The sequence below is a fragment of the Felis catus genome, chromosome A3, assembly GCF_018350175.1.
Source record: "Felis catus isolate Fca126 chromosome A3, F.catus_Fca126_mat1.0, whole genome shotgun sequence".
Taxonomy (NCBI): Eukaryota; Metazoa; Chordata; class Mammalia; order Carnivora; family Felidae; genus Felis; species Felis catus.
The window spans coordinates 22,706,538-22,731,066 of record NC_058370.1 but is presented as its reverse complement, the minus strand read 5'-3'; the positions used below and the strand labels follow the sequence as shown (position 1 = coordinate 22,731,066).

Sequence of the window (24,529 nt, the reverse complement as noted above, 5' to 3'; positions counted from 1 at the left end):
TTTTGTCCCCTCCCTGTTATATTATTTTGTTTCCCTTCCCTTATGTTCATCTGTTTTGAAAAATATTTTTTTAATGTTTATTTATTTTTGAGAGAGTGCCCTTGTACACACCCTTGGGGGAGGGGCAGAGAGAGAGGGAGACAGAGGATCCAAAGTGGGCTCTGTGCTGTGGGGCTCGAACTCATGAACTGTGAGATCATGACCTGAGCCAAAGTCAGATGCTTAACCGACTGAGCCACCCAGATGCCTCAGAAAATACTTTGAGATAAATGAAACTACCAAAACTTATGGACTGCAGATAAAGTGGTATGGCAAGGGAAACTTACAGCTGTAAATGCCCAGATAAAAAAAAAAAAAGAAAGATCTCAAATCCATAACTAGCATTCCACCTTAACAAACTACAAAAAGAGGAAACTTAAAGCAAGTAGGAGGGAAATAATAAAGATTAGAGTGGAAATAAATGAAATAGAGAATAAAAAACAGGAGAAAAATCAATAAAACAAACAACTGATTGGCTAGACTACCAAAAAACAAGAGGTAAGATTTGAATTACTTTTAAAAATAGGGAGGAAAGAGGAGACGTTATTTTCAATTTTACAGAAATACAAAGAATTATAAAGGAATATTATGAATAATTTATGCCAACAAATTGGGTAACTGAGATAAAATGGACAAATTCATAGAAAGACACAAAACACCTAAAGCATCTCAAGAGATAGACAAATTTGAATAGACCTTTAGTAAGTAAAGAGATTAAATTAGTAACATAAAAAAAATCCACAAAGAAAAGCTTTGGCCCAGATGGTGTCACTATGAATTCTACCAAAGATTTAAAGAAGAATCAACAGCAATCCCTCCCAAACTCTTCCAAAAATGAAAACAGTACTTATCAGATCATTCAAAACCTTATTATCCACCTCGCTCTTCCCTCTGAAAAGAGGACTGGGGTTCCCTCTCCCACCCAATAATTATCCATGACTGTCATTTCCACTATAGACTTCAGTTTCCTCACCAGTAAAACATGGGGATTGAATAAGATAATGTCTAAAGTTCTTTAAGCATTGATATTCTTTGTTTATTTTGGTTTCTCTTTTCTCTGAAATTTCTATTTTTGTGAAGCCTTTCTCACACCTCATTATGTCTCTGAAGATGTTGGATGAGGCACGTGATGTTGTCAAACATTAACAGATGGCATGCCGTTGACAGGAACAGGTGGCAGGGGAGGGGATTCTGCCTTCCCTCATCTCTTCAAATGCCAAGAGCCATTTGGCATTGAGTTAATACCTCTCCCCCAAGATTGGTCTTTGCTGGGCCACAAGCATCCCCCTCTGCACTGGACTAGGATCAGGTGAATTCTAAGGCAACCCATCTTTCCTGAGGTAAATAAGGTTTTGCTGGAAGTCAATAAACACGGCCGTCCTAGTTGGACTAGGCACTTACCTGCCCAAAGTGATGAGCCAAAATAATGTCCACAACATTGGTTGTCAAGCCTGAGAGCTAAAAAGATAAAAATGCCGAGTCAAGGGAGTTAAGCATACATAACAATTTATCAAGCTGTCCACTTACGATTAGTGTACTTTATTGTGTACATGTCATTCTTCAACAAACTAAAGTACAGCTCAGTGTCACACATTTTCATGAGATGAGAGTTTCAAAGACACATGAAAACAAGAAACAATTCAGAAAAAAATGAAGTCTCCCTTCCAGGGAAATAATATCACCTACTTTGAAATAGGTGGCTGGAAGAAATCTTGGCCATTCCTTCTTTGAAAACTTAAGACCTAGAGCTCTTGGCTATTAGCTACTTCATTCCTGCCTGTATTTCCCACATTTACACTAGATTTATGGCCAATAAGGACTGACTTAAAACTACTCCCTTCAAGTCACCCAAGAGACAAAAATGATTTTCTCTCCTCCAGTTTTTGCTCTCTTCATTTTAGGGAGTGGGAGGAAACTGCTATGTTTATAAAATGTTCTTGCATTTGAACATTTTTCCCCTAATTTTTTCCATTTCAAAATGATGCATATCACAGTCTAATAAATGCAGCAATCTGTGCAAATCTGCAGACTGCTAGTCTATTTTCAGAAAAATTTCCAACTCAAATTATGTTGCTGATTCCCTGTAGCCTTCTTCCTTGGTTTTATGCTTAATTCCCACTGCTGACTTGGATCAGAGGTGAAGTGCTGAACTGGGGGTGCAGATGGAGAAGAGGAGATGAGGAGACAGACAAGGATATGGGAAGAGCAGGATCACATAGTCCCAGAAAGAGTAAGGAAGAAAGAAGCCCAGAAATCTTCATAGGGGTTACTAATGATCCAATGGTCATAAATTAAAGATAATTAGAATTAACAACCAATCTCATTACATGTTTAATACTCATAAGATCGTTCTCAAGCTTTTAACAATTTTATTAGGTTATTACACATAATTTATTATACATTACTGAGAATGTTCAGGTCAATCTTAACATACCCATGTAATTAGACAGGAATGAGAACAAATTTTAAATAAGGTTGTAAGAAAGAATTTCCCCTGCATCTGGCAATAGCATCGTTAATACATTTCATCCAAAGTATGCAAATTTCTCTAGAACTTAAAAAGTGGGGAGAAATGGATAAATTTTTTAGAATCTACTCTACTGGCAGGTGGAATATATTTTAATTCTAGTATAGTTAACATGCAGTGTGTTATATTAGTTTCAGGTGTATAATATAATGATTCAACAATTCCATATATTACTCAGTGTTCATCACGGTAAGTGTACTCTTAATCTTATTCACCTATTTCACCCATTCCCCTTCCCGCGCCACCCCCACCCCCCACTTCCCTTCTGGTAACCATCTGTTTGTTCTCTGTTAAGAGTCTATTTTTTTGTTTTTTGGTTTGTCTCTCTTTTTTTTCCTTTGTTCTTTTGTTTTGTTTCTTAAATTTCAGTAGGTGGAATATTTTAATATTTTAAAGTAATATAAAAGCAACACATGCTTATCATAGAAAATTAGGAAAATATAGAATATAAAAAAGAAAATAAATCATCTGTAATGCTACCAGCCAAAGACACAACTACTAGTAACCAATTATTTTTCCTTTTTTTTTTTTTTTTAATATAGTGGGTAAGTCTCACGTTTCTTTTTCTTTCTTTTTTTTTTTTTAATTTTTGAGTGAGAGAGAGAGACAGAGCACAATGGGGAGGGGGAGACACAGAGAGAGAGGGAGACACAGAATCTGAAGCAGGCTCCAGGCTCTGAGCTGTCAGCACAGAGTCCGATGCGGGGCTCGAACTCACAAACCGTGAGATTATGACCTGAGACAAAGTTGGATATTCAACCGCCTGAGCCACCCAGGAGCCCCTCTATTTATTTATTTTTAAAGTAATCTCTACACCCAACATGGGTCTCAAACTCACAATCCCAAGATGAGGAGTCGGATCTTCTACTGACAAGCCAGTCAGGTGCCCCAAATTACTTTCCCTCTTTTCGTATGCATATCTACGTAACAAAATTGGGAGATATATAGTTTCATCTATTTTTTAAGTATTGAGAATTTTCTCATTTCTTTAAATAGCCAAATAAATTTTTGGTTGCAGGATATTCCATTCTATGGTTGTGTCACAACTTTATGGCTCTACAGTATTGGTACTTAGGTTGTTTCCATCTTTTTGCCCTATGCTTTAATGAATATTTTGGCTCTGTGATTTCCTAGCTGTGACCTTAAGCAAATGGCTTAATTTCTCTGTGGGATAAGAATAGGACCACTTCACTGGGCTGTCCTGAAAATGAAAAATTTAAACATAGAGAAAACATTTAAGAATAGTGCCTGCTATGTAGCAAATACTAGACATGTATTAGATTCTTAAGAAATTATTATCCCTCTATTTAAATCTTTGTAGATATCACTACTTATCCTTCAGATAAGTTCCTAGATATTGAATTACTGGATCTCATGGTTGAGTACCAATAAAGGTTCTTAATACATGTGACAAGCTGGGGAGTGGTATTTTGGAGCCTATCTCCAGCGGTGGATCAGAATGAACATTTATGGCAAGTTAAAAATACTCAGAAGCAGATATTTATTTAAAAATGAGATTGTTACATTAGGCATCTTTTAGCAAGTAATGAAAGCTTGGGTTATTTCTTCTCTGGAAAACTTTATAACATCACTGATTTAGTCTAAACCTCATAGTTTTATTTATTTATTATATGTATTTTCAGTGTTTATTTATTTTGAGAGAGAGAGACAGAGACAGAAAAGCAGAGAGGAGGAGCAGAGAGAGTTGGGGAGAGAGAGAAATTCAAGCAGGCTCTATGCTATCAGTGCAGAGCCTGACACAGGGCTTGATGTCACAAATCTTGAGATCATGACCTGATCCAAAATCAAAAGTTGGATGCTTAACTGCCTGAGCCATCCAGGTGCCCCCAAACCTCATAGTTTTAGGTTAAAATAACATACAAATAACATTTGTACTTTGGTAGGGAAAAATGTTTCAAAACTGCTTCCTTTTCTAACCTAAAAACAGCAAATGACCTTTTCAGCACAGGTCATTTCAATGCAAATGTTATTTAATAATATGCTTTTACCCTTATTCCCTCTTTTCACTCTGGTTGTTGCTGGGATTGTTTATATTTGTAAAGTCATTAGCATGTACTCCTGTAGATTCCTATCTCCTTGAACAGATTTTAGATAACACTCCATCTAAATAGCAAATGCCACGTAGATAGCAAGTATCTTCATTTTTTCAGATGGCACACATCTTCAATCCCACCAATCTTTGGGAGCAGTGGCATGGACAAGTTATTTGCGGTTTAGTGAAGAGATTCATTCATTCATTCGTTTCACTCATGAAAACAGTGAACATGAAAACCAAAGATTGGGAGAAGATATTTACATGTATCCACCAAAGGATTCAGACACAAAATGTAGAAAGAACTCTTACAGATCAGTAAGAAAAAGACTAGCAACCCGATTAAGGGGGAAAAAAAGGCAAAAGACTTGACCAGTCACTTCCTTAGAAGATACTGAAACGGCCACTAAGTTTTAGAAAAGGTGCTCTGTCTGGCATCATAGGCCCTGAGGGAAATGCAAATGAAAACCCAGCATTATTTCCCCATAAGCATTGCTTAAAATAAGAAAGATGGTATAATTAAAAATTGTTTTTTAATAACTGAACCTATTTTGCTGATGGGTACCATATAGAAACAAGCTAGTATTACAAATAAAACTGCTCATCTTTTACAAAAATTAAAATGACTTTCAAATGTTAGGGAAGAGGTGGAACAACTGGAACTTTCATGTATTGCTGGTGTGTAAACTGGCCAAACACTGTGGAACACTGTCCGTATCTACCAAAGCTAAATATACAGCTGCCTTATGACCCATCAATTCTACTCCTAGAGACCCAGGAGAAATGAATGTGTAGGTCTATGGAGAGACAGGTGAAAGAATGTGCACAGGAACTTTACTCATAATAACCAAATAACAAACAACTTATTTTGTGTATTTACACCATAGACTACTAAACAAGAATTAAAAGAACTACCATTACACACAACATGAAAAAGAATCACTATGAATGAAAGAAACCAGATACAAAAGAATACATATTCTATCATTCTAATTATATGAAGTTTAAGAATAGAGAAAACCAATCTATGGTGATAGAAGTCAGAAAACAGTTGTATCTGGGAAGGAGAAGAAGTATTAATTAAAGCAAAGGCATAAGGGAATCCTTGGAGCTGGAAATATTCTGCATATTGATTGGGTGGCAATTATATATGCACACATTCATGAAATTATATACTTAAAACTTTTTGCCTTTGACTGTATACACTTCAGTGAAAAAATAAAAATAAAAATAAGACATTTTGAGAGGCGACCGAGAGATGACCCAATGAATACCATTTAGTGCTTACTTTGGAAGCTGCCCAGTCAATCCAGCCTTTAGCACAAGGGTCAACGTTAATGAGTACAAGGCCTTCCACGAGCTCTGGATGATTGAGCTGAAATAGACAAAGACAACAGTTTGAAAGTTCCACTCCCAGCATTCTTCTATAAACACTGGAGCATGGTTAATCAATTCTTATGTATTATGCCATAATGCCTCAGATTTGAAAGTAAGACTTCAGAGAGGTGCTAGGTGCAGAATATTTGGAAAAATTGCTCTTTAAGTCTGACTTAACATCTGGAAAACCAGTTCCTTAAAATGCTATGAAATGATCTTGCCTGGCAAGGATCTGTGAGGAGACATGATATTTATTTCCTCATCAGAGGAAGGCACCTGGTAGTATCTCTGCAGTTGTTTAGCTCATGGTGGGTTCTCCCTGCTGGGAAAGTACCCTTGGAATTACTTGGCATAAGGGGCTGCTGAGGCTTAGACTGGAGAATTTCACATTCATATAGCCTTGACCCCAATAGGAGCTTCTTACGTTTTTTTTGTTTTTTGTTCTTCCCCCAGAAAGCACCTGAATGGGTGATACCACCCTACCCCAAAAGACTGTCCTATCACTCAGGAGGCATCTGAAAAACATTTCTTTAAAAAAATTTTTTTTATATTTTATATTTATTAAAAAAATTTTTTTAATGTTTTTATTTACTTTTGAGAGAGAGAGAGAGAGAGAGAGACAGACAGACAGAGCATGAGCAGGGGAGGGGGAGAGAGAAAGGAAGACACAGAATCTGAAGAAGGCTCCAGGCTCTGAGTTGTCAGCAAAGAGCCTGATGCGGAGCTCAAACTCGTGAACTGTGAGATCATGACCTGTGTCGAAGTTGGACGCTTCACTGACTGAGCCACCCAGATGCCCCTTTTAGATTTTATTTTCAAATAATCACTACACCCATCGTGGGGTTTGAACTTACCCCAAGATCAAGAGTCACAAGCTCTACTGACTAAGCCAGCCAGGCACCCCTGAATTAAGTAAGTAAGTAAGTAAGTAAGTAAGTAAGTAAGTAAGTAATTAGAGTGTGTGTGAGAGTGAGCACACACAAGTGTGCACAGCGGAGGAGCAGAGGGAGAGGGAGAGAGAGAATTTTCAGCAGACTCCACACCCAGTGTGGGCTTGATCTCATAACCGTGAGATAATAACCTGAGCAGAAATCAAGAGTTGGATGCTTAACCAAATGAGCCACCCAGGCACCCACCCTGAAAAAATTTCTTAATTTCTGTTTCTTAAATAGAAATCAACACAGACATTTCTATTTACACTCAAAACTCTCCAGTTTACTTCCTTTCCCTCTGTTTACACTGATTATGCTCACTATAGAAAATCTGATAAACAGAAATTATAAAAATTAGGAAATAAAAACTTGTATTATCTAACCACACAACATCAGTCCCTGTTAATTAATATTTTGGTATACTTCCCTCTAGTCCTTTCCTATGTCTATCACAAACTATGGTGAATCTGTATTTTAATTTTTTTGTTAATGTTACAGTATATGTGAATCACATATCATTACAAACTCTTCTTATAAAATTTTAATGGCTTCACAAAATTCCATACATGTTCTCTAAGAATTACTTTTTATTGATGATACCCTGCCCTCATTCGTGATTTTTCAGGTACTGTAAGTACAAAACAGGGCTTTCTACAAACCTTTTTCTGTTGTTGACAGAATTTACAGAAAAACTGACATAAGACCCACAGTAGTACCTGGTCACTAACAAAGCAGTAGAGCTGTGACCTAGGCAGTGCCTCAAGGGTAGCAGGACTAATCCTCTGTACTTACTGCAAATCTGCTGAGGATGTAAGCTCCAGCTCCAACTCCAATCCCAATGATGCTTTTCAGACTGTGAAAGGGGACATACCAACACTGATAAGATTAACTCACTTGGAGGGGACATGGCATAATGGAAAAAATACAACTGGGTTCAAATCTGGCTCTGATGCTTACTGGGTTCTAGAAGCTGGTCAAGTTTTTTTTAACTTTCTGAGCCTCAGTTCCCAATCTATAAAAGGATATAACCACCTATTTCTAAGTTGATTTTAAGGGTTAAGTGAAACATGACTAAAACCTGGAGTCATTCTAATAGCTCCCTCTCCTATCACCTCTATGTTCAACCTAACAGTAAGTCCAAAGAGTCTACCTCCAACATATTTCCATCTATCTCTATATACTTCACTCCAGCCCCAGGCATTCAGTATCTAGTTGTCTCTTGCCTGACTGCTGTAATAGTTTAATGGTCTCCTGCTTTTTCTTTTTTACTCTTCTCCAACTCATTCTCCCCACAGCTAGACTAATTATTTTTTTTATTAAAAAAATTATTTTTAACATTTATTTATTTTTGAGAGACAGCGACAGAGAAGGAGCAGGGGAGGGGCAGAGAGAGAGGGAGGCACAGAATCTGAAGCAGGCTCCAGACTCTGAGATGTCAGCACAGAGTCTGACACGGGGCTCAAACCCACGAACCGTGAGATCATGACCTGGGCCAAAGCCTGACACTTAACCGACTGAGTCACCCAGGCGCCTCTAGAGTAATCCTTTTAAAAAATATAAACAGTTTTACTGAAATGCAATTTAATACCTAGAGTGACCATTTAAAAGACTAAACTGAAAAAAAAAAAAGGCAAAATTAATGCACATTCTTATCTAACCCATTTTTAAATTCTATACCTGAAAGAAAAAAAAAAAAGACTAAATTGGGTATCACTCCCCTACTTAAAACTTTTCAATATTTTTTTTTGTCTTTTGAATAAAATCCCCAATTCTTACCTGATCTGTGAGACTATGTAATTGGGTTCTTGTCTATTTCTCAAATTTCATTTCATGCCTTTCTCCTACTTGCTCATTTGGTCCAGGACTTCTGGAAATATTATTCCTTCTGTCTGGAATCCTCTTGCCCTGGCTCTCTGTCTAGGTACTGGCCTAGACATGTTCTTAGAGAGGCATTGCTCAACTAGCCTTATCTCTGTAAACCTAGCCCTTCTCTAAGGCATCACCCTCACTGACTTCTCTTACAACACTTTAGTTGTGATTATTTGCTTATTTGTTGTTAATTATTCCTCCCACTAAAATGTAAGTAGGCTCTGTGAGGACAGTGACTATTCCATTTGTTCACCATTGTAGTCCCTAGATCAGACACATGGTAGAAATTCAATAAACACTGTGTTAAGGAACTGCAGAATGAACCTACCTTAAGTGGGTAAGAACAGGAGGCAGCATTTCAGCCAACTCATCCATTGTGGGGTACTGGTACCTGAAATCCAGAAGGATACCTCCTGAATTAGAATGCACCCACATTTCCCAATCACAAGGACAGAAGAGTATGGGGTTCTTAGAGAAAAGCATTCCCTTTACCAAAGGCAGAAAGGAGATGATGTGTGGAAATGACTGTGACATGCTGTGTCTCTCTCTAAGACTTCCATGCTGAGAAGAAAGGAGAAGAATCTATGTGTTTCTATTTTCTAAAGGGCAGTCTCTGGGACCAGAAGAAGCCATTTGAACAGAACAGGTAATATGGCTCTCTCTGAAGGCATTTCCAAATCCCTAACAATCACTTCAACTGGGATTGAGGCTCAGCAAACTTCCAGCAATAACAGCCAATTGAGGAGGTGGCTTTTGGTCTGCGGCTTATAATCAGGCAGCTAAAGGCAAAAATAAACAAAGCTTTACTGGGCCTAACCACATTGGACCCTTGTCTATTTCTCAAATTTCACCTCATGCCTTTCTCCTACTTGCTCATTTGGTCCAGGGCTTCTGGAAATATCATTCCATATCCTAGACTCCTCATCATGAATGCTGATTTGTTTTACTTAGACATAAAATAATGTGGTTACTTTATTGCTTTTGAATTTGGTGTATGATATGAACTACATGATCCTAAGATGGTCAGGCAAGGCCAGGAGCCGATTCAGACTAGGAACCCAAGAAAAGAAGGGAGCATCCATAAAGATTACAGAATCAAAGATGGAAAGAGACCTTAAGACAATCTAGGATCTACTCTATATGTGACAGGGGAATCAGCCTGCCTCTGCCTGAAACACTTTTTAAGTGATGGAGTGCTGTTGAGCCATTTGTACACAAAACAGAAAAAAGGAACCAGATATAAATCTTGTTGGATATAAATTGGTCATTGGTCAATTTGCATCTGAGAGACAGAACAGCCCGAACATGTCAATAACATGGATTCTGGAGCCAGACTGCCTCAGTTAAAATTCCAGCTCTGCTACGTATTTGTTATGTGATCTTGGCAAAGTTACTTAATATCCCTGGGCCTCAGTTTCCTCACCTGTACAGCAGGAATAATAGTAAATCTATCCCATAGTTCTGTGAGGGTTAAATGACTTAACAGATATGAAGCGTTTAAAGCAATGTCAGGAATGCTGTTTAAGTCCAATGTAAGTGTTGGTTATTTTTTACCTGCAATGGTCTATTTCACATCAATCCCTGGCAGAGGCAGCTCTGGAGAGGAGCCAAGGGAAAGGGGAAGAATCTGTAATTCCACAGCTTGTGCTTTCACTCCCCCTTCCAAGGTCTTTTCCGTAATTACAATGTCCATGGAAGAGTGAGGGAGACTGCGGTTCCACCATGCAAAGCAGGTTTAGGATGAGGCCAAGAGCTCCAAGTCCAGTCAAAATGCATCTCTATTTGACAGGGCAGCTTCTCAGAATAAATGCTTACAAAAATATTCAAATTCCCATCACTAGACTGGGAGGTAAGGTTGGGGAGGTGCTCCCAGGAAGTACAGATGGATTGGAATTTGTTCTAGGTAGTTGGAAGTTTTAGGGAGGGACACAGAAATGACATTTTAAAAAGATGAGGAAGGGGACAGATAAAAGACAGTGAGATGTGGGTGTTTCAGACACTTAAGCCTTGCAATTACAAGGTGACAGATTCCCATCTATGGAGAACCATTCCTGGACATAGGAAAATATGCAGTTTCCCTCAACAGATTGTATGCAACAGTCCTCTCAGAGCAAGGAAAGAAAGAGGAGGATAGTTGGTTGATAAGTGTAACCACAGCCTGTGCTAAAATCAACAGGAGAAATCAATGCTACTTCTCCCACTGTAGCTCAATCGTTTGCTCTTCTGAATGAATGGCTTCTAGAAGGTCTTGCTTGTGGCCTTACCCTGTTGGGAAAGAAGGTGCACCTTCCTGCTGGCCTGGGGCATCCACATGACAGACAGCAAAGTGCTGGGTGATCTCTTGCATATCCTCAAAGTTAAAAAATGCATTGAAACAGGATTTATCTGTAAGAATAAAAATACTCATAAGTCACAGACTCTCTCTCCCCAATTTTCAACGGAGTGTCCATACAGTCCTCTTCATTTCTCTCCAGTTTTCTTCAACTCAATTAATTCCATATCATTGTCCTCTTTCACTCCTTTTATTCAATGTTCCACCAAAATGAGGTGTCAGAACAATGTGATTCAAGCTGCCCTGAAGGCTGAATACCAGACATCCCAATGACCTGAAAACGACACTGAATTCTCAATTCTACAGTGTCTAAAAAATGGAAACCAATTCTGGTATTGCACAAAATAATCTTGCACCCATCATGCTGTCATTTCTCATGTACCTTATTCCCCCATCTGACACAGAGACGCTGACTATATTCCAAGAATGTGGCTAGAGTAAATATCCTGGGCTACTCACATTCACCATGTGGAAGACTGTCCCTTGGAAAAATTGCTGCAGTGTAGAGATGGGCTGCTGCTTTAATTTCTACCCTGTTAGTATAACTGCTTAAATCACTTCTCATGCTTAAGGGGCTACAAAAGCTCCAGCACTAAACTGTAGCCTCAAATAAATGTAGGCCACCTCTGAAAGCCAGAGAAGCATGGGAGAAAAACATACACATGTACAGGCTCTGAGCCTGTGGCTAGAGCCAGAATCTTATACTATCTAGAGAAGTCCACTTAAAATCACTGATGACAGGCTATAGGAAGAACACTTTCACTAATTCATTGAAGGGCTCACAACAAAGTTAAGTTGAAAAAAACCAAAGAAGTATAGACTTAAACAAAACAAACAACTGATTTCTATTCTACTCTTTTTTTTTTTTTAAAGACACACTTTATTATTATTATTTTTTTTAAGTAAGCTCTATGCCCAACGTTGGGCTTGAACTCATGACTCTGAGATCAAGAGCTGCATGCTCTATTGACTGACCCAGCCAAGCGCCTCTCAGTTCTGCCCTTAACCAGTTCATCCTTTACCAGTTAAGACACAAAGGTGAGATATAATTCCAGTATCCCCCAAACGCATTTTCCTGCACACTTCCCAGACACTTCAACCCTGCATTAATATGTGTAACAATGAGGAGGGAAGGTTAAGCCAGAGAGGAGAAAACCTGTGCTCTGTTAGAATACTGGGGTTTCTTCTTTTTAAAAATAAATATACAAAGATTAATTATTATAATAAAAAAGGAAGGTATAAAATCAAATACATACGATTGAGGCCAATGTCATGATATGTCAGAATAACTGGTCTGTTTCCCTTTGGGAGGCCTCTGATGGTGACGTGAACCACACCGTGAGTTGTTTCTATGTCATGTTCCTGTAACAAGACAACGTATTGTCTCAGCAAAGGCAGAATGTACTTCCCAGATGGCTGAAGTTCCACAATACCTATTTATTGCTATTTCTCACTAGCTGGGGCAGGATATATCACTGAACCATAAGCACACTGGAAACATGTTATACTATATAGCATATTCCTACTTTCTAATTCCTTCCAGATAAACTAACAAATGAGGGGAAAAATACACCTTCTCATCCACAAAGCTTACTATCTTTTTTTTTTAAGTTTATTTATTTTAGAGTGTGCAGGGGCGGGGCAGGGAGAGGGAGAGAGAGAATCCCCAGCAGGCTCAGTGCTGCCAGGAAAGAGTCCCACATGGGGCTCAAACCCAAAAGTCGTGAGATCATGACCTGAGCTGAAACCAAGAGTTGGTTGCTTAACCGACTGAGCCAATCCAGGCGCTCCTAAAGCTCACTATTTTAAATGAGGCAAGTCAGGGATCTGTTGAGAATACACTTGCAAGTAGCTTTTAAAAGATCAGCAAGCTGGGTAAGGAGCCAGGTAAGACATGGGGGAAGAAAAGGAAGCGGAAAATATGAAGGAACTGCTGGGTAAAAGCCAGATGTTTCAGAGCCTCTAACCTCATATTCAGCAACTAATAAGTTCAGTAGATACTTATGGGTGTGTCTGCCTAAAATCCCTTCCCTTTCCTGGCAGCTGCTCTCCTGTGTCACCCATACATTACAGGAGGCTCTTGGCTGCCAAGTTTGTAGGATGTAACCTTATGGTCATGGCTTACTGAAGAGAGGTGAGCATCTGGTCCATGGTGGGTATGTATCCTTCCCTGAGAATTTGTAACTGGGACTAAGAGATTTTATCCTCAATTTGGTTCTTCTCTTGAAAAGAGAAGCAGACTTGGGAGCTTTTAGTAAACATTTCCACTGCTCTAATTCTTGGTGCTAGCTGTATATGGTCTTAATTTCTGAGACATTCCTGAATTGCCTCTGGTTCAAGCTAGCTTGGGTGGGTTTGTTTCCTGCACCCCCAAAGAATCCTAACCAAGTCAAAGAGTAGAGTTCAAGATGTAGTCAGAACAGAGCTCAGGAACTAAACAAAGCTCGAACAAGATGCAATTGGAGCTAGGACCAGCACTAAGAATGACTGGGTAGAAAAGAAAGGAACTGTAGAAAAGCCACTGAGGTTTATTCTAGTCCTCTTCGATGTCTGTATTTCTCAAAAATAAAAAACTATTATGTCTAGCCTAGTGAATTTTTGCTGATGAAGTCCTCACCTATCTCAGACAGTCTTACAGTAGATAAGATAAGATGTAGCTAGGATAAGATTAACTGTCAATAAGAACCCCAGCAAAGGCAAAGGGCTTCCAACTTAATTTCCTATCAAATTATGAACCTCATCAGAACTCTGGTTTCTTCTCTGATGTGGGGCACAAAATAGTCATAGGCTAATTCAGTATCAGTGTATCATAGTATCATAAGCCCCAGGCTGGAGCAGATAATCTCTATCAAATCAAGTCATGAGTGACTGTTTCTGTATTTCTCTATTTCCTATTCAGGCCTATTCAAAAGACTTAGAAAGGGGATGTAAGAAATGAAGGAAAGAATCAGATACTTCAAACTGCCTATGACGTATAGGGTTTAGAAGAGATGAATATAAAGAAATAAATTCCTGTTACTACATGAGCATTTCTCTTGTAGTAACATCAGAAGTACTGAGGAACCCCTCACCCCCACCACTATAAAGTTTCTTCATTAAACAACTATTTACTGAATCCCTAACTACCAGACCCTGGACTAAGGTCTGGGGATAAAAGTGAACAAGAGAGATGTGATCCTTATTCTCACAGAGATTATGTTCTAGACAGGAAGGCAGGCAATGAACACATAAATCAACCAACCCATAATAATAGTATGTGATAAGTGCTATGAAAGAAATAAACAGGAAACCATGATAGAAAACTGAGGAGAAAGACATTAACTCTATTAGCAGCCAGGAAAGTGCAAATTAAATTTAATGAGATGCCATTTCACATATACCAGATGGCAAAAATTTTAAAGTTAGGTAACACCAAGTGTTGACCAAGATACAGAGAAACAGGAACTCTCATACACTGTTGGTAGGCATGCAAACTAGAAAAACTACTCTGTGGAACAATCTAGTAATCTCTAGTAAAGCTAAGAGGTATCTATCCTACAGCAGTTTTACTTTTAGGTGTAATCTAAAGAAATTCTTGAACACAGTCACACACACAAAAGGATATATACAGACAGATACACTGCAGCCTTATTTATAATGTCAAAAAATTTGGAAATAGCCTAAATATTCATCAATAGGAAAACTGATAAATAATGATCTATTCATATAATGAAATACAGATTAAAATGAACTAGAAGCATTAATAAACAGATAAAATCTTGAAAACATAATGCTGAGTAGAAATGCAAAAGGGTATGTATGTATCGCTTACATAAATGTATGTATACATACATTTAAAACATAATACTTAGAGAAGGAATGTACACTAACTTTAAGATTTTGTTTCCTTCTGGGAGCTGACAGATTCAGAAAAGGAACTCAAGAAGGCTTTGATCTCTCTCGTGTTTTAATACCTCCCCCTCCCCCCATGTTTTACTTCTTGAGAGAAGGAATAAAGAGGAAGAAGCTGGGTCCTGCCAAATGGATGACGCTACAGGAGAACCCAAGTTGAAGAGACTGCAACAATTTGTCAGCTTCACAATCAGGTTGCCGGAGCCTTCAGTAAAGTTTTGCTAAAATACTCCAGCTTGGTTTCAGCTGTGCTACTGAGGATGGAGGGAAAAACCAGGTAACACTGTGGCCCTAAGGCTAGCAGGACCTCCCAAAGCTAGGTAATTGATGATGAGAGCATGGGGGGGGGGGGTGCGGAGTTAGCTGTCAGGGAAGTTCAGAAGAAGGATGATGAAAAGGGAGACATAAGGGAAACGTAAGACATAAGGGAAAGGGAAACGTAACTCTGTAATCATTTCTTAATCTGGAGAAATTCAGAGTTAAAACTGGATCCCTACAAGACCTCAACTTTTTAGGGAGATCTCAGCCCCTACTTCCCCATTATAAGCCTCAAATTATGTAACGACTCAACTATTCATGGGCCAAGAGTCCTGCGCCCTATTTGGAGCAACACTTGGTTGTGGATGTCTCATTCATTTTCAAAGTATGTGAATGTAAATGTTCTTGGTAGAATAAAAAATATGAAAAGAAAGGAGACACTCACCTCCATGTGGACTCATAAATATATCCTTTGTGACTCTGTGTGTGAATAGCTGAAACAAGTCTCCATCTGGAGATGAATGTGCAGGGACCCTGGCTATGGTCAGGCAATTGCAGGGGTGATGCTGCTGCCGCCTTTCTGCTTTAGTCAATGATCATCTGTTTCACAAGCTGCTTTTCCAATTACCTCACCCTTCCCCAGCATTCTAGACAGTGTGACTACACAATGAGAGCCCCTGCTCAAAGGGCAAAGCCCAAGTAGTATCTAACAGGCTCTGGTCATAGATCTTTCCCAGCACTCTGGTTATTTATCATCTCCAAGGATATGGACTTCTTAAACACAATCCCTTTATTCTCCAGGCTATAAAATGACTTGAAATCATATTGGTTCTGTCTCCATCCTGGACTGCATCTCCTTCTTAATCAAAGACGTAACTTTAGGGGCGCCTGGGTGACTTTGGCTCAGGTCATGATCTCAACGGTTCATGAGTTCGAGCCCCACATCGGGCTGTGTGCTGACAGCTCAGAGCCTGGAGCCTGCTTCGGATTCTGTGTCTCCTTCTCTCTCTAACCCTCCCCAACTCGCACTCTGTCTCTGTCTCTCTCTTTCAAAAATAAATAAAAACATATTTAAAAAAAAGATGTAACTTTCTTTTTTCTTTATATGTTTTTTATTTATTTTGAGAGAGAACACATACGTGAGCGGGGAGGGGCAGAGAGAGAGGGAAAGAGAATCCCAAGCAGGCTCCACGCTGTCAGTGCAGAGCTCAATGTGAGGCTTGATCTCAGGAACCATGAGATCATGACTGGAGCCAAAATCAAGAGTCCTGGACACTTAACCAACTGAGCCACCCAGGCATCCCTCAAAGATGTAACTTCCAATCGAAGAGTTTTTTTTAAGAATTTAAGAGTTTATGGGGAGGGGCTGGGGTGTGAGGACAGGTTAAACAGGTGATGGGGATTAAGGAGTGCACTCGTAATGAACACTGAGTGATGTATGGAATTGCTGAATCACTATACTGTATACCTGAAACTAATATAATACTGTGTTAACTAACTGAAGTTAAAATAAACACTTTTTCAAAAAAGAATTTAAGAGTTTAAGGATATTACCACTATTTTATAATAATCAATTTTCACCTTTTTTTTTTCTGAGTCCTCTTCCCTCAGCTAAATGTGCTGTTATCAGAATTACAAAATCTGACTTGCCTTTTCTCTCTGAATTCAGTTAATTTTTGATCACTTCATGCCCGTTAATACTTCTTCTCCCTGGCAGTCTGAAATAGTTTAGGAAAACTTGAATGACAACATACTCTTGTAAATATCAACATTTTTGTTAGCATGGAATTTTATTGTTTCTAATAAGCAGGCTACTTATGAGCCTTGGATACAGTTTTTGTTATCATATAGAAAACATATTTTAGGTTTATTTATTTATTTTGAAAGCAAGTGAGTGCCTGTGCATACATGTGCATGAGTAGGAAGGCAAGAGAGAAAGGGAGAGACAGAATCCCAAGCAGGGATCTCTGGCATGGGGCTCAATCTCACAAAGCCTGAGATCATGATCTGAGCTAACACCACGAGTTGGATGCTTAACTGACTGAGCCACCCAGTGGCCCCAGGAATTTTTTATATAATACCTCTACTATCTTACCTCCGTGTAGGGGCATAAGATTTTTTTCATAACCTCATTTACTCCCATAGTAGAATCTGCCTCTAAGATTATTCAGCCTTCTGCCTATCAACAGATCACTTTTTCCTTTCTAAAGTTCCATGACACTTTTCCCTGACTCTAGTCTCAACATTCTCCCTTCTCCTCTTACCTCTTTCAGCCTAGTTCAGTCAACACTCTTGCAGACTGTTTCTACTGTTACTTCTCAACCACCCACAACTCTCGGCCTTTACACAAATCATGCTCTTCATCTGAAAGCCTCTTTTATAATATGTCCATACATAAAATCTATCTTTTCTTCCTTCAAAGCCAACTCTAGTATCATCTTCACATAGCCATAGTTAACAATGAGGAGAAAAAGAGTGAATGGTTATTTAACCCACATGCAACAGCCAGAACACTGACTTTCTACGTAGAAAAGTCCAGGCAGGAAGGGTTCCGGGTCTGGCCAATTCAAACACCCCACTCTCTGGCCACAATGAGTGAATGTACACGTGACCCATGCTAAGCCAACAAGAATCTGCCCCTGAACTTTTGCCTAGAGATACAGGTAAACATCTTTTAAGCAGTGAAGCTAGTAACCTGAAGTTGGCAGCCATTGTGCCCATGATAATGACAGAGCTCATCAGAGAAATAAAACCTTCTAGTGACAGGGGAAAAGGGAAATGAGAATTGGGGTGCTGATAAAAAGCACTTTCGCTATTCCTGTAAGATTTTTTTTACCCCCCAATGAGAAAAAAAGTCACCTATATCTTTAGAACTTACTAAAATCAACCTCTCTCTTCCCCACTCCCCCAAACAACTATGACAAAATCAACCCCAAAAAGATGGGGCATCTCAAGGGGAGGAACTATGAACAAAGGCCACCAGAAAGGAAAAGCACGTGGCAGAAGTGGGGTAGGCCAGAAATAATTCCAGCTCTCCTGAGAGTGGGGAGTATATATAAAGGAAGCAGTGGGACAAGAGGCTGAAAGGTGGACTGGGACCACATTCACATCCTTCAAGGCCAAAGAGGAGCACGGAGCTGGTCAAGCTTTCTAACACAGATTATAGCAGATAGTTGAACTCCAGATCTCTCCAAACACCTCTTTTCTGGGGAAAGAACTTTCAGGATACTTATTTCACTTAATTCTTATTTTGCAAACTTGCCCATTCATCAAATGATCTTCAAGAGTTTAAAGCTGTTTAATGATTAATGCAATTAGATGTACATTCCTGAGGTCTTTATATCTATTGTAGCTTTTTCTTTTTCTTTTCATGACATCAGGTATATCACCCATTGAATTGTAGTAGTGGTACCAGGAATAAAAAATTAAGGAATTTTTAACTTTTCAAAAAGAGAGTTTAAAGCTGTTTAAACCCCTTTAGAAGAGGCAGTCACATATATACATTTGAATTGCACTACTAAAAACCAATCCTCACAGTTGGGTTCTATAAATCAGTTCCCCAAAGAGTTACTGCAATTAAGCAGCTAGCATGAAATTACTCAGCCCTTGGCCATGCCTGGATTATTCCAGGAGCAAGAACTCCATTCTTATGAGTGCACTCCATTATTAGCCTCTTCTATGGGAATGATATATCCTGGCAGACAGCAGCTTTGCACTCTCCATTAATATTTATTAAGTACCCCTCTGGTAGAAGTGGAAGGCAATTTGATAAGATATGCCAAGAGCTCTAAATACGTTCATTCCAAGAGTCCATGTAAGGAAGTATTCTACAGTGTGGATAAAATTTATGCACAAAAACGTTCAGTGAACTGAACGTATTATAAATGATCTAATTTCCAAAAATAATGGAATAGTTAAGTCATGGTATAGCCAGATGAGGAAATACTAGGCATCTCTCAGAAATTATTTTTGAGTGTTTAAAAATGATATAGAAATGAGACTGTGTTGTAATTATGAAGTCAGAAAAGGGGACACAAAATTGTACATCCAATTTGGCAACTATATAAATTTAAAAGTTACTTTATAGGGGCACTTGGGTGGCTTGGCTGGTTAAGCACCCAACTCTTAACTTCGGCTCAGGTCATGATCTCGCAGTTTGGCAGTTTGTGGGACTGAGCCCTGCGCTGGGTTCCACGCTGACAATGTGGAGTATGCTTGCAATTCTCTCTCTACCCTCCTCAAAATAAATAAATAAACTTTTTATTAAAAAGTTACTTTTATAAAAATTATACACACACACCTATTTCAACACCAAACATAAGAATATAGTTGTCCCTAGATTATATGAGTTTTTTTTCTTGTTCTGTATAATTCTCTGTGCTTTCCAAATATTCAACTGTGAGCATGTACTCTTTCAATAACCTGAACATAAAAGTAGAAACTAAAAAGAAATAAAATAAAAGATGGTTATCTCTAGGTAGCAGGATCATAAGCAACCTTTATTTTTTATTTATTTATTTATTTTTTCAACGTTTATTTATTTTTGGGACAGAGAGAGACAGAGCATGAACGGGGGAGGGGCAGAGAGAGAGGGAGACACAGAATCGGAAACAGGCTCCAGGCTCTGAGCCATCAGCCCAGAGCCCGACGCGGGGCTCGAACTCACGGACCGCGAGATCGTGACCTGGCTGAAGTCGGACGCTTAACCGACTGCGCCACCCAGGCGCCCCAAGCAACCTTTATTTTTATACTTTTCTAATTTTTTTCTGATGTTATATAAAGTGTTATTATTTATCTATTAAGATTTTATTTTTAAGTAATCTCTATACCCAATGTGGGGCTCGAACTCATAACCCTGAGATCAGGAGTCACATGTTTTCCTGACTGAGCCAGCCAGGCACCCCAAGATAAGTGTTATTTTTTAAAAGCAATGTATCATATACACTTGCTATAGCATATGTCTCAGCTCTAATTCTAAACCTTTTTTAAAAAGAAAAAATTTTCTTTAATGCTTATTTTTGAGAGAGAGACAGTGAGAGCCAGGAAGAAGCAGAGAGAGAGAGAGAGAGAGAGAGAGAGAGAGAGAGAGAGAGAGAGAGAGAGAGAGAGAGAGAGAGAGAGAGAATCTGAAACAGGTCCAGGCTGAGCTGTCAGCACACAGCCGATGTAGGGGCTCAAACTCACGAACTGTTGAGATCATGACCTGAGCCGAAGTCGGACGCTTAACTGACAGAGTCTCCCAGGTGCCCCTCTAATTCTAAACCTTTAAATGGTTTCACAAGGAAAGGAAAATTAAGCAGCACCCACATAGACAAATGGACAATAAGCCTGCTGATACATTGTTTCAACTGGCAGTAGGCTCTTTTCTCCTTTCTCATCAATCCTAAACACATCACCTCTAACCACCCCTTCCCACATTACCTTATATCCAAATATAACTGCTGTTTGTCTCAGTGGAGTTAATTATCAATGAAGTGACTTAGGACAAAGAACCAAGAAAAATGGTAAACATTTTTTTAAAGTAAGATCTGGGCCCAATGTGGGACTTGAACTCACAACCCCGAGATCAAGAGTCGCATGATCCACCAACTGAGCCAGCAGCCAATGCCCTGAGAACTGGTAAACTTCTAATTATAATTTCAATTACTGGAGGTGAAAAAAAAAGCATGTAGTTGATTGGTAAAGAAAACAGAGGGAAAAGGTGGCTCAGAGTGACATTATGAGCTTGGCTGATGATGCTAAGGTAACTTCTGGGGACGTCATCAAATATTCCTTAAAGATTTTCCTGAGGCAAGACAGAGATCAGAAGGAAACCCTGATTAAATAGCTTCAGGTAACCTAGTATCACAGTAATGCTAATGGTCAACACCAATGCCAATGCTGAATGCTTTAACATTTAGTGACAATGTTGGCTTTAGATCTGTTTTGTCTCCTAAGAATGCCCAATGGTTTCTGGGAAGCCTTCATGCAAACTAGGCCATTCTAGACTTCTTATATCACTTCTTATATCCTAGTTTTTGGGACTTCTATCGAACTGTCACTAGACTCTTGATCCAGCTGTCTGCAAAGCATCACATAAGCCTTTAACAAAGAGACAGACAAGAATGGTGGTAGAAGATTTGTGAGAGCTAGAAAGAGGAAAAAAGAAGGGTCTATGGTTTTTTCTTCTTTAGAGCACAAAGAACCTGTACATTTAAAACAGTGACAGACACGTGACAGTGACTAACACCTGCCACCATTCTATTTGTATTAGTACGGAACTAAAAGTTATATTTTACAAGGCCAGAATATGTTACTACATCAAAGCTTCACCAAAAATATCATGAGTTTTTGCCAGACTATTTTTAAGCCTTAATTTAAAAAAACTGATGCATAATTATATTTCTAAAACTCAATTTCATTTATATCTAAGTATACTTATGTGTGAAAAATTCATAAAGAATATATACCAAATACCATACACTAGTGAAATAACAAGTAATTTTTATTTATTTACTTTTTGTTTTCTTATCTACTTTGCAGTGAGCATGTAGTTTTTTACATTTCATTTTTCTTTTTGGGGCAGGAGGTACTCAATTTGGTGAAAATCAAATCAATGTATCTACACTTTTTTTTTTTTTAAAGTAGGCTCTTTATCCAGAGCGGAGCCCAAAACAGGGCTTGAATTCACAACCTTGAGATCAAGACCTGAGCTGCGATCAAGAGTTGAATGCTTAACTGACTGAACCACCCAGGTGCCCCTGCTTCTACACTTTTAAGTTGAAGTGTATGTACGTATATGTGTGTGTGTGTGTACACACACACACACACACACACACACACACACACACACACACACACTGTTGTTCCTGGGATTTTTCACTTTGAATTCTACTGTCACCCTTTCTCAAATGATCTCCTTCTAGGTAAATTATATCAGATATTAACAATAGCCAAATTCAACTGGTTCAACCTAGATCCAAACTATAACTGAAATTAGGTCAAGTTAAAAACAAGTTAAGCCCAAACTTGACTTTAACAGCACTAAGTTGATTCTCTTATAAAGTACCAAATAGTCATACCAAGAGGTGTTTGATACTGGGATTCAGAAATCTGTAACAATGCTATGAGCCTATCCCCTAACAAATCAGTTTCAGCTGTTCTGTTAAAGAATTTCAGGGGCGCCTGGGTGGCACAGTCGGTTAAGCGTCCAACTTCAGCCAGGTCACGATCTCGCGGTCCGTGAGTTCGAGCCCCACATCGGGCTCTGTGCTGACAGCTCAGAGCCTGGAGCCTGTTTCAGATTCTGTGTCTCCCTCTCTCTGCCCCTCCCCTGCTCGTGCTCTGTCTCTCTGTCTCTCTCTCTCAAAAATAAATAAAACATTGGGGCGCCTGGGTGGCGCAGTCGGTTAGGCGTCCGACTTCAGCCAGGTCATGATCTCGCGGTCCGTGAGTTCGAGCCCCGCGTCAGGCTCTGGGCTGATGGCTCAGAGCCTGGAGCCTGTTTCCGGTTCTGTCTCCCTCTCTCTCTGCCCCTCCCCCGTTCATGCTCTGTCTCTCTCTGTCCCAAAAATAAATAAACGTTAAAAAAAAAAATTTAAAAAAAAAAAAAGAATTTCAGCTTTCAGAACAACTCAACTCCTTACAACATCTCAGCTGTGGACATTTTCAGATGGGAAAGAACAGGCAACAGATCCAGGAAGAGTGGGGTTTTGCAACCCCAATTCCACCCAGTGGCAAGTTATGAAACCTGACTCTCAATTTCCTTGTCTGTAAAACAAGGATAAGAAGAACCACCTTGTGATAGTGCTCCAAGAACTGGAGATGTGTATATTTAGTATCTACAGTAGGTACCCAATATTGCTATGATGTAAGTGTGCATGCAAGATAAGTATTAGTTCTTCCTTTCGATGCTAATGCTATAGACAGACTCCAATGTACTTAACATAAAATGCATATCTGAAAATAACTATTTGCCTATGCATATACAGGATGGCTGAATCCTGGAAGCAAGGAAGCTGGTTTTCCACACCTTCCTTCTCTGCCTAGTACCCTCTGAGTTTACTTCATGTTGCTTCAGACAGCCACTGCTATGAATCCATCTCCAAACATAAGGTTCTCATTTCCATGTACTCACTTCTTCCTCCCATTTCTTTCAGGGCCAGTCAACAGATAAATTAGGTAGATGGAGAGATGCTGGTTCATTTTATTGATCTGCAAATTGGCAATAGAGCTACAGGCAAAAGCAACTAGGAAGAATAATATTTAATTAAGGACTATTGACTCAAGTTGAATTTTGCATCTCCAAGCATAAAGCCAAAAGAAATCTCCATTTTGTATTAATGATACTTAGTTAATTTGTCTTTTTCTTTTAGAAAAAGATTTTGTTGATCAGTCTCCCCTCCAAACTCTCCTCCCCCACCTTCTCTGCAGTGAGGTGACACCACTCCATTTAACACCTGTGACTGGGGTTTCCAATGGAGTTCTTAATCAGAAAGTGACAACTCAACCCAGTAACATACAACCATAACACAGGCACCTGGCAGGCAATTTTTGAACACTACAGCAAATCGTTTTAAATAAACCTGGTCCAATGACCAAAAGAACATGAAGGAGTTATGATTAGCTATGAAGAAAGATCCACTTCTACAAGGCCACCAGCACAGGGAGGGAAGCACTGCAGAAATCCTGTACATAGCCCCCCTTGGTGCTTGTACAGTCCTTACCTGACAGTCAAAGTCCTGGAAGTTTCGTGTACCAGTCTGTCAACAGAAGGCAGAAAACACAGTCAGTTTCCCCATGTGGCTTCCCCAAATGCGCAGCAAATTCAGTTCACAGTGCAAGCAGTGCACGTGCAGCCTTTCGGTCACCATAAAACTAAAATGATTCTCATCAAAAGGCTTCAGAGACAGGGTGGGCTCCTAACATGTAAAAGGTAAGATTACACTTTGGCAGGCTTCCTGTAAAGATAAAGGAAAGGAGCCTGGCTGCCCAGTAATGTAATTTCCTGCTTCCCTCCCTAAAGAGAGCAGTGAGAACCTGTGGGAAGAGGATAAAACAAGGATCAAAGTCTTAGGGCACAGTCACAACCCACACAGAAAGTATCTGGGGAAAAAGGGGTTGGAGGCCAACCCTGAGAGGAGCAAAGGAGGGCAGGAGCCAGGGTGCCCAGAACCAGGAATTAAAGAAAGAATCAAGAAGAGAACAAAGATATAGATGGATCAGAAATGGAAGACTTGTAATTTAACAAGGGAAAAAGGCAGTATCACTGA

At 39.3% G+C, this 24,529-nt stretch overlaps 1 protein-coding gene across 5 annotated transcripts in view; it reads right to left on the bottom strand.

Moving 5' to 3' along the window:
* NDRG3 (NDRG family member 3) overlaps positions 1–24,529 on the bottom strand; it is a 70,448-nt gene that overhangs the window by 17,933 nt on the left and 27,986 nt on the right. For 2 of the 5 annotated variants that reach the window (XM_019826549.3, XM_011280881.4), the window contains exons 3-9: positions 23,984–24,019; positions 12,386–12,491; positions 11,062–11,182; positions 9,126–9,188; positions 7,721–7,781; positions 5,908–5,994; positions 1,441–1,497 (exon numbers count right to left, since the gene is read on the bottom strand). In XM_019826549.3, the coding sequence (XP_019682108.1) occupies positions 1,441–1,497; positions 5,908–5,994; positions 7,721–7,781; positions 9,126–9,188; positions 11,062–11,182; positions 12,386–12,491; positions 23,984–24,019 (531 nt within the window). Of the gene's footprint in view, positions 1–1,440; positions 1,498–5,907; positions 5,995–7,720; positions 7,782–9,125; positions 9,189–11,061; positions 11,183–12,385; positions 12,492–15,723; positions 15,889–23,983; positions 24,020–24,529 lie in introns of those variants that run through there. The other 3 variants (XM_019826551.3, XM_023251266.2, XM_019826553.3) reach the window with 2 other exon arrangements.